The sequence below is a fragment of the Dama dama genome, chromosome 20 (genome assembly GCF_033118175.1).
Source record: "Dama dama isolate Ldn47 chromosome 20, ASM3311817v1, whole genome shotgun sequence".
NCBI lineage: Eukaryota > Metazoa > Chordata > Mammalia > Artiodactyla > Cervidae > Dama > Dama dama.
The window spans coordinates 53986022-53997454 of record NC_083700.1 but is presented as its reverse complement, the minus strand read 5'-3'; the positions used below and the strand labels follow the sequence as shown (position 1 = coordinate 53997454).

Here is an 11433-nt window from a genome sequence, read left to right as displayed (position 1 = left end):
GACCCCATGGACTGGAGCCCACCAGGTTCCTCTGTCCATGGAATTCTCCAGGCAAGAATACTGGAGTGGATAGCCACTGCCTTCTCCAGGGGATCTTCCGTACCCAGGGACTGACCCTGGTTTGCTACACGGCAGACAGATTCTTTACTGTCTGAGCCACCAGGGAAGCCCAACCTAGCGTTAGCCTCTTTACAGATGTGTAAGAACCATGAGACCTATTGGAAGCAGTACAGTTTACAGAGACGTTTGGCATGGATTCAAGACCCCAGTACAAACTACCTAACTAGCAAAAGGGCAAATGCTGGTCTTTGCTTACACTGCCTAGCAGTCAAGAAACCTTAAATTAGTGTTCATCAAAGAGTGACATGCAAAACATCTTCACATCACAACCACCGAGGGGGAAGGTGCTTGATAAAAAAAATTCCTGGACATCCTTAGGCCAATAGTTTCCATTTTAAATACTGTTTAAGACTATGAGTATCCAAAATGTAAAAATAACAAAGAACTATAGATATGCAGATTCTATAGACTGAAATGTAAACATCTGAAAATTGAAATGTCTCTACTAATTACTTACTAGCATCATATTCCACTCAATTAGCTCACTGAGAAAAAACATATACTTACACATTCTTACATTTCTAAAGCCAGTGCCTTTCAAGGCCCTGTTTAAATCACTTCTTGCTTATTAATATACAAATATTAAAAAATCACACACATACCCTCTTTCAAACCACAAACTAAATATGTTCAACAGTGGTTCCTCAAAAGCCTATTATTTCCACAACTTTATTAAAATAAGGAAATTAAATATATATGAAAAAAATAATGGAAAACAAGGACCTCTATCAGTTTTATTAGCTGCAATATGCATTATATATAATTATATATATAAATTAAAAATTACATGTAACATAATTATAACAAAAACTTTAGTTTTGAAAAATGTTTTATTCAAGAATTTCAAATATCTTCCAAAATAGTTTCCTAGATTGCTACAAAAGAAAGCAAGTTTAATATGAAATTTAAATCATTAAATATGTTTCACTAGTATATACATACAGAATGCCAAGCAATTTATATTTAGCCCTGGAATGCGTACCATGTCTTTCGTTCTTCCTTATTAAAGGCTCAATCCAGCACTTGGTAATATAGGCTATGTACAACAGGCAAAGTTCAGTGTTCACAGGAATTTCACATTAGCCTCCTCAACTTATAGCTGTGGTAGTTTGTCCACAGGGGTGTCAAATTTGAAGTCTGTAGGAAACAGATCTGGGGCCCGCGGATAGATTAATCTGTACGACTGTCTGATCGTAACATCAGCAACACCAGCAATATCTCCAATCTCTAAAAGACAAATATCAAAGCATTAAGAATAACTTCCATCCTACCTCCCTTCTACCTGCATTCTAATTTTGGGACCTGGTAGTATAAAATGTCTAAGTGAAAAAGAAAACAAAAATATTTTTAACAGTTAAAAAGTAGAAAGTAGGGCTACAGTAACAACAATAATAGCCTCAATACCTATTATCTCAAAGGGTTGTTGTTATTAACATTAAAAAGTTTACTATATGTAAAACATCTGAACAGTTCAGGGCATAGCAGAATGTGTGGTAACTATTATATTGCTCACTGTATTTAGAACCGACTTCACAGTAAATTTTTTTGAGGATCACAGAAGTCATCCATGAATACATTCTTGTAAAGAAATTCACTTTATTATTTCTGTGTTTTAAAGTTCCTCTATATCTCCCCTAGCAAACCTCTATTAAGAGGTTCTTATAAGGTTAAAACCAAATAGGATCACACTATATTTTTCTCCAAACTCTTTTTTCTATTTAACACATCTGAGATCAAATAGCTATATATTACAGCTTGATGTATATGGTTTTCACTATTATAAACACATACTGGAGCATATATATTGAGCTCATTGAGTTATTTCTATAGTCTATTAAAGAATCCAAGGATCTGCACTTACCAAACTCAAGTGTCACTTTTTTCTTTATTTAAATGAAGTCCCAAAGGACTGTCACATGACAATTATTTGGTTAGTTGTACATCATCAAAATAGATTTTTTAAACACATCCTTTAATACAACCTCATTTTATCTTTTCAGAGCCAGTTCGAATTGGTGACATTTTATGGCTTCGAAGCGTGGATGTGGCCATCAGTAAATAATTTTAAATTTCCTTACCTTATGTTACATTATATTTTTCTGGATATAAATACCAATAAATGTCAACTAGCTATATATGCTATCAACTAGCTGCTGAGCAGGGAAAGAAAGGACCTTATATTTCAAGAAAACCCTTCATGTGAAACACAAACAGAAAGTGTCAAGATGATTAGAACAAACTTTACAACTATTAATAGGAATGAAGGTAAGGACAATCTGCCCAGCCACAACTTCTCAATTTTTCCAGAAGACTCAAAATTTTCTTGGAAAATACAAGTGGAGCCCAAAGGGAATGGATAATGGCACATTTAAATAACTAATGGCTGGCTTCTTTTGTCTAATCATTCTTCTATATAATTTATTACTTAATTATTAACATAGGAACATACAGCCTAAGCTGAGGTAAAAGGCTATTCTGAATAGGGTATTAAAAAGTTATTACAGCAAGTAACTTCACTACCTCACTTTTAAATTTAGAACTGACCGCTCCTTTTTCTTTATAAAACTTTTTGAGGATCATAGAAGTAATTAATTAGTGAATGCTGTGTGTTGTGCTGGAGGAGAAAATGGCAACCCACTCCACTACTCTCCCCTGAAAAATCCCATGGGCAGAGGAGCCTGGTGGGCTACAGTCAAAAGGGTCGCAGAGAGTCAGACACGACTGAGTGACTGAGCAGAGCACAGCACACAGCTTCTCTTTCTTTATGAATCTTTTTGAGCATCATAGAAGTAATTAATAAATATATGCTTGTAAAGAAATTCACTTAATATTTGTCTCAAAGTTCTACAACAGTAAATTAAAAAATAGCTGAAGGCTGAACAGTATTTTCATGAAGAAACTGTGAACAGCATACAAAAGAACGGGAGTAGATTTCACAGAAAGGTAAAACTTGATGGTCAGCACACATTTATAGTGTGCCCATCTGCAGGGTACCATGCCAGCTCCAGAGAAACAGAGCATGGCTGCCTCCTATCAAGATTTAAAAGGTAAGTTTTGAGGTGGAAAAAAACAAGACTATTCCAAATAGCCAGAAATATTTAGGGGGTACAAATAAAAACAACTTCTAAAAATGAAAAAAATGTATGAACTAAAATTACTTAATTCAAATGAAGAAAAAAGTTAAGTACATGGGGTTATGCCTGCAAATATTTTTATTTATGAGCCACTTAAAAGCAAAATATTGTATTTTCTTAAGTTTTGATGCTAAGGAACTAACTACCTCTTAAACATGGGCTCTGGATATTTACTGTCACACCTCAGAGAACTGCAGGTTCAGTTGCAGACCCCTAAAATAAAGCCAATATTGCAATAAAGCCAAACACATGAATTTTTTGGTTTTTTAGTACATAATAAAAAATTATGTTTACACTGTAGTTTATTAAGTGTGCAAAATAATTTTGTCTAAAAGAAGAATGCACATACCTTAATTTAAAAATATTACTAAAAAACAAAAATGTTAACCATCATCTGAAAAACAATTGCCATAAATCTTCCATTTGTTAAAAAAAACAAAACTGCAGTGTCTGTGAAGTACAACAGAATGAGGTATGGCTGTACCTGCTTCATAACTTAAAATGGAAATACAATCACATACTACAGCCTTCATAATTTTATCAATACTCTTCCTGATGAATAATCTTACCTTTTTGGGTCCGTTTCTCAGCTGATGCCTGTGAGGCCATGTAAATAGCAGCTGCTGCCACAGATATCGGGCTTCTTCCAGGAACCAAGTCCAACTCCACAGCTTTACGGGCTATATGTGTCGCTGCCATCTGTACTTGCTTAGGAAGACAAAGGTTGGAACAAAACCTGGACATGAAGTCCCCAGTTGTAATCAAATCCACACTGGTTTCTAAAGCTTTCAGAATAAGTTTAAAACATCGACCAATTTCTTTCTTAGAAATTCGTGATACAGCACATATTTCTAAAAGACAAAAAAAGTTTAAATAAATAAATCCACATAGACCATATATTCACCTTAAAATCTATTTTTTATTATAAAATATACTGCAAAATTCTATCCTGCCTTAAAGATCAATCTAATTCTCTCAGTGATACTTCTCACAAAACTAATTTAGTATTTCTCAATTAATTTAAATGTTTACAACACCTTTTTTAAAAAAAAAGCTAAATGTAGGTCTTAATATTTCAAAATATTAACTTCTCTGAAGTTTCAATTCATGCAAGTTTCTTCAATCAATCAAAAATTTCTTTATATGTTATTAATCTGTTGTAAGGGGTATATCAAGAAAATGAAAGAAAATATTCAAACTGAAGAATGCCTCTCAAGTTACACAATGTCATACATACATGCAATCCCTGCAATTACAGACAACAGCAAAATATGATCAAGTATTTGACCCTGTTGTTCTAAATTTCAACTAAGAATAAATTTAATAGAAGTCTTAGTTTGAGTTGTAAGAACCACTGCCTCTTCAGTCTGACACAAGAGAACATATAAATATTCCTGGATGAAGGAAGGGTAATTATAGTCTTAAGCTAAAATGCACATGTATCACAGCAACACTGAGTAAGCTGTCATGTTTTCACGCATAAACTGAAAACGACATGAAAAATATTAGTTCTCTCAAAGCCTTCAACCAAACTGTGAAAATGAAAACTGTGTAACTCAAGAGAAAAAAATTTCATTGATTCTAAGGCTTGACTCTCTCACCTGTAGAGACCTGTGCTGGAAGCAGAGACTTTGCTGTACATCCAGTGTAAAGACTTCCAACAAAGGATTCTGAGGCCAGGCCTCAACGCTCACAAAATACAGTCAGAAGACCTTACTAGCAAAGAACACAGGGCTTACATGGACTAACATGACTTTACATGGGAAAACAGCCTGAAAAGAACATGATCAATATGATCATAGAATTTTTGTCAAGGAACAAAATAAGGTGGTGTTTAGAAAGATGCTTAAGTGGATTACTGTATGTAACCAGGAAGCTTAATTTACTAAGCATCCAAGCTGCTTGATTTTGGCCTGTCACTTTAATATGAAATAGATTAACATTTATATCTAAACAATTAAAAACTTACCTTTAAATGTTCTAGGAACCCCTTCCTGTCGGCAGGCAATATAAAGACAAGCAGAAGCTATGGCATCATTGGCTCTCCCCTTTAGGCTCTTCTGTTCATACACTTGCTTGAATAGGTTATTTGTTCGATCCTTCAATGCAGAGAAAAGTTAAAAGTCACTCAGTTGTGTCTGACTCTTTGCGACCCCATGGACTATACAGTCCATGGAATTCTCCAGGCCAGAATACTGGAGTGGGTAGCCTTTCCATTCTTCAGCAGATCTTCCCAACCCAGGGATCGAACCCAGGTCTCCCGCATTGCAGGTGGATTCTTTACCAGCTGAGCCATGAGGGAAGTCCTCAAGGCAGAGAAACTAAGTTTAATGAATTCTAGGCTATTTAATTAACCATAATAGCAAAATTTCATGTGTTCACTAAAATTATGCTAAGTCAAAGCCAACACAGTTTACAGAATATAGACAAGAACTTACAACTATATTTCGAGGGAGGTTGATTCTGTCTGCCATGGTAGTGATTTCTTTAAATGCGTTCATCATTGCCCGATCAGAACTACTCATGGTTCTCCTATTCTGGTACTTAGAATTACCAAATTCATCAAAACTTGCAGCTCCTGTACCCTATAAAACAAAGTTTTATAACTTATGCAAAAAAAACCTCTGAAAACCTGAATGAACAATTATTCTAAGAAAACAACGTGCACAATCTGACTCCATATTGCCTAAGAAATCTACCCTGAGCAACCCCTATTCCTCAAAAGAAAAAATACCAGGTTAAGGTAGTTTTAAAGAGTTTTTCTAGCAAATACTTTAAATGAAAAATATTATTAGAGAATTAATAACATAAACCATGAAATCTCAAGACCTAGGAGAAAAATCACAGTTATCTCCAAAAGGTGTTTAAAAAAGGTAAGCAAACAAATATCCCAAGTCCAGACCCAGCACATTAATGGAGAAACATTAGCAGCATTACCACTAAAAGTCAGAAGACAAAAATGCCTCCTGTCACTACCATTCTCTAACACTGTACTAGAAAAACTAGCCAATATGACGTAATTATAACTGTAAAATGTAATTATATAACAATTATATTAATTAGTGTAATTATATTAAAAATTCAGCAGGAAAGAGATGAGAAGTACAAATCTGAGACCAAACTGATAAACTATCTTCAGATAATATCTTTGTAAATACCTAGAATTATTCAAGAAAATCACTCAAACTCTAATGAATTCATCAGAGTGGCAAGGTCAAAATTAACAAACAGAAATCAACAGCCTACATACGTGTAATCAATCAGAACATGCAAGAAAAACCTGCAATTACAACAGCAACAAAAAAGATAAAATATCTAGATTAACTTAGAAAGAAAACTTTAAAACACCCACTGAAGGACAGATATGACTTAAGGAAATGCATATTATATTTCTGGGTAAGATTTTTTCATTAAGAAGTAAGTTTTCCCTGAGCCAATTTTAAAATAAATCTAACCAAACAGTGAAAATAATTACCAAGTTGTTTTGTTTTCTAATAAACAAAGTTATCCTAACATTAAATGGAAAAGACCAGTGAAGAAAATGCTGAAAAGGTTATAAAACAAGACTAATGCTCCCAAATATTAGGATAGCGTAGTGTGTCCTTAGACAACTAAACCACGTTAGAGAAAAGGATAGGAAGTCCAGAAATATTCCCAAATACATACAGAAATTTAACATGTGACAAATGTAGCATCTTAAAAAATCTCTTTGCCACAAATGCATCAATAATTCTCAGAGGAGTCAGAAGAACCTAGCAGCAGGAGTTCTCTGCATCTGACAGGGGAAAGGGGCTGCGGCAGAAACAGAGGTCAGGGGTCAAGAGTGAGGAAAACTACTGTTCTTCTCACTTTTTTTCAGTCATGTATTTCCTACTGGGGAAAAAGTAAACATTAAAAAAAGTAACAGTATTAGTTGCAATCTTAAAATTTAAAAATGTTCTTAGTATGTATTTTTCCAGCCTGTAAAGCTACATGCAGAACTACCTACTTTAAAAGACTCTTGAATATTGTCAACTTTTTAACTTAGCCCACACCATGTTTTTCAAACTTAGTATGTAATCTATAGGGCATGAAGAAATGACTAGCTTTTGCATAATTTCTTAAAAATAGACTATGCAGTAGTATAAATTAAGTCCTAAAATAGCATATGCTTCCTCAATGAATTCTTTGAAATAATGCCACTATTACTTCCAATTCACATAGCAGGGCAAAAACCTGCCAGGCTGCCAGGAAGATTATGTTACTGCTTGCTATATAACAGCAGCAGGTACCATTTACTGAACACATTATATATACTATGTGTATACAGATATTTTATACACATTTCCATGTAACCCTCAAAATGTCTCTGAGGTTGCAGTATTCTCACTTTACTGATGAAAAAAGTAAAGCTTAGGAGAGTCATAAATTCACCATTATTAGCAAATAGTATATTATACAGCGATCCAATTTATCTTAGTGGTATTGAGGGAAAAGAGAAAAGTTTACTAATATTCAAGGAACATTTTAATATGAACTCAAAGAGCCTACAACACTCAATTTTTTTGTGCAAAACTGCTTCATTAAAACAAGGGCCTGAGATATAGAGTCTGTAACTTCAATGTATTAGTCTCCTGTTTAAGACAAAAGAATTAAATAAGGCAACCATCATTACCAGTAGTCTTACTGGCTGATCTTACTCTTAGATCGAGATTCCTCACTGGAACAGTGACTGATAATTTTGCAGTTCCCAATCTCCATGTCTGGTCAGTCTGAGCCTGGCATTTCCTGACAAATGGATTTATTACCTTGCCAATCATAGTAGACAAATCTCCATCACTCAGAAGAGGATTCTGAGAATCTCCAACTCGAGATGGATCTTTTGTTGCTTTATCATTGCTGAAAGTTCTCCACTCAGATCCTACATCGATAACTCGGTCACCTGAGAATATAAATGGAAATCTGAATTGTCTTGTCAAGAGAGGATTTATTTAACGCTGCCTAATGCCCAACTTAGCTCTTTTATTCCCCGAAAATCTCAACATGAACATCAGGCTTCAGCTAAAGTATCTTGTCTCAGACATCTATCCTAAAATATTACTATTGTGACAGTTCAATAATAACCCTCTTTAAACATTATGCTATGATTAGTCATATTTTAACTCCTGGAATAAAGAAGTAGACAAAATAAAAACAAAAATAAAGTTAATCAATGTGATGAAGAGTAACAATGAAGAATCAAGATTAAAAAAAAAAAAAGAATCAAGATGTGAACAAAACGTGCAACAGGCACAGAAAAACCAGACAACATTGTTCATGATGTTATTAATACACAGTTTAAAGAAATTATGAAGTTTTCATGGGCAATGCTCTGCAAAGAACTAAGCCTAAGGGGATATTTTAGTAACTATTTGAAAATATTGAAAATATTTGGGGGTCAAATAATTCATACAAAATAAACTTAAGCCTAGAATCATTAAGCAGAAAAGTAGGCAAACTTTTCTTTTTACACAAAGAAGCAGTGCCTAAAAACACCATGCCAAGAAACCAGACAGGTAGATTTGGTGCAGATTACTGCTTTGAGGGGAGTGCTCAATGGCTGGTAATACCTCTACCAGAGACAAGCATTAACAAGAACACCTGCATATGCTAGTCATGGTGCCCTTTGTAAATGTTATTTTTCAATCCTTAAAGCTTTATAAAAATAGGTATCACTTTTATTGCCACATTAGAAATAAGATTTGCCTAACATCACACAACTAAAATGCAAATGGGATTCCAGAATCCATTCTATACTGCATTTTTAAAACATTAGTTTTTCCACCAATGTGATAAAATTAAAAGCAGGAACCAGACCATTTTCATCTGTGCCTATATATAGCAAACAGAAAGGAATGGAAGAAATAAGTTATCTCAGTAGTTAAAAAAAAGTTGCTATTGACAGTCAATTAATATAATGGTTAACAGTGTGGACTCTATCAGGTGCTGCTTCAGTTCAGTCGCTCAGTAGTGTCTCTTTGCGACCCCATGAATTGCAGCACGCCAGGCCTCCCTGTCCATCACCAACTCCTGGAGTTTACTCAAACTCATGTCCATCGAGTCGGTGATGCCATCCAGCCATCTCATCCTCTGTCGTCCCCTTCTCCTCCTGCCCCCAATCCCTCCCAGCATCAGGGTCTTTTCCAATGAATCAACTCTTTGCATGAGGTGGCCAAAGTATTGGAGTTTCAGCTTCAGCATCAGTCCTTCCAATGAACACCCAGCACTGATCTCCTTTAGGAAGGACTGGTTGGATCTCCTTGCAGTCCAAGGGACTCTCAAGAGTCTTCTCCAACACCATAGTTCAAAAGCATCAATTCTTCAGCGCTCAGCTTTCTTCACGGTCCAACTCTCACATCCATACATGACCACTGGAAAAACCATAGCCTTGACTAGACGGACCTTTGTTGGCAAAGTAATGTCTCTGCTTTTTAATATGTTATCCAGGTTAGTCATAACTTTCCTTCCAAGAAGTAAGTGTCTTTTAATCTCATGGCTGCAATCATCATCTGCAGTGATTTTGGAGCCCAGAAAAATAAAGTCTGACATTGTTTCCACTGTTTCCCCATCTATTTCCCATGAAGTGATGAGACCAGATGCCATGATCTTAGTTTTCTGAATGTTGAGCTTTAAGCCAATTTTTTCACTCTCCTCTTTCACTTTCATCAAGAGGCTTTTTAGTTCCTCTTCACTTGCTGCCGTAACGGTGGTGTCATCTGCATATCTGAGATTATTGATATTTCTCCGGGCAATCTTGATTCCAGCTTGTGCTTCTTCCAGCCTAGCGTTTCTCATGATGTACTCTGCATAGAAGTTAAATTAGCAGAGTGACAATATACAGCCTTGATGCACTCCTTTTCCTATTTAAGTTGCTGCTTAGCCTTGGACAAATTTCCTCATTTCTGTAGTAGTGCAATGATTCAGCTTTAAATTTCCCCAATTACCTTATTTTAAATAAATTAAATAAACTAATACAGTTTCAATCCATATGAAGTGCTTAAAAACAAGTTCAAAGTAAGTTGCTTGGTATTAGCTATTTAATGCTATAAAAATAAGATGACATTCTGACAGTTTGATGTTAATTCTGAGTAAGAGGAGCACCAGTTGTAAAACATTAACCTTCATATTAGACTTTAAAAGTTTTAGAGTGCTCTGCTGCAGTATTTGGTATGTAGGAGAGCAAAGGAGGTAGGGAGAGAACAGAAGGAAGGAACTCAGTGCAGACTGCTGAACTTTTTATATACGGTAGTTAAATAAAATGCTTATTATTAAACAGAGTAGAGTGATCTGACCTTAGGGTTTTATTTTAGAAAACAAGTAGATACATAGCACAATCATTCCTGATGATTTTGGGAAGATTTCTTCTTCTTTGAATACTCAAATCACTTGGGAATAACCAGATGTCACTTGGACTATCACATGTCCATGTCACATGGGAAGTGGGATAGAGATAGGAACACCACTTGCCACACCTCATGCAGTGAAAATGGCCGAGAAAAGCAGAAGCAAGATCAGGTAAGGCAACTTCGGTGGATCAGAGATTCGGCAGGCAGCCCAAAATAAGGAGAAAAAGTTACATGAATAGGACGGTCAAGATGCATTTCTCTGCTTCCTCCTCCTAAGACCAATCACCACTAAACATGGGAAGCAATTCTAATTATGTAAATTAATAATGAGTTTTAAAACTTACCTGACATTAGTGTAAAATCTCTAATTGTGCACTGAATTTTGCTACAATACTAAGCAAGGCCCATGTCTCAGAGAGACTACTCTAAAGAGATTGATTTTTGTTCCTTTTTACAGAAGAGTAGCTGCTTACAGGAAATAGTTATATACGCAAAATAAAACTACCTGTATTCCCAACACCCCAAAGACAGCCACTGTCAATACTATGGTATATATTTTCTTTTCCATTCATTTGTATACATAGGTTTTTTGTGAGATTAAAATTATAGTGTCTATTCCATTACAAGTTCATTTCACTAAATTTCTAATCAAAACACCAAAACAAGACTTTTAGACAAAGTTTAGCCCTTTCAATAGTATCCACTCCTCAAAGCGTTGCCATGTCTCCATTCTTCATGTTTTCAAACTGAGAAAAGTGAATCTAACTTTCCTAGTCAGTAAAATAAAAACACAAAACAAAAAACTACTGCAGCCT

General features: G+C 35.1%; 1 protein-coding gene across 1 annotated transcript in view; it reads right to left on the bottom strand.

Annotated features, from left to right (window-relative positions):
- Nucleotides 1–931: 931 nt before the first annotated feature.
- Nucleotides 932–11433, bottom strand: part of GTF2B (general transcription factor IIB) — a 31564-nt gene continuing 21062 nt past the window's right edge. Inside the window, exons 3-7 of the mRNA XM_061121463.1 lie at nucleotides 8042–8175; nucleotides 5693–5839; nucleotides 5224–5353; nucleotides 3824–4105; nucleotides 932–1347 (exon numbers count right to left, since the gene is read on the bottom strand). Of these exons, the coding sequence (XP_060977446.1) occupies nucleotides 1214–1347; nucleotides 3824–4105; nucleotides 5224–5353; nucleotides 5693–5839; nucleotides 8042–8175 (827 nt within the window). The 3' untranslated portion in view covers nucleotides 932–1213. The remainder of the gene's footprint in view (nucleotides 1348–3823; nucleotides 4106–5223; nucleotides 5354–5692; nucleotides 5840–8041; nucleotides 8176–11433) is intronic.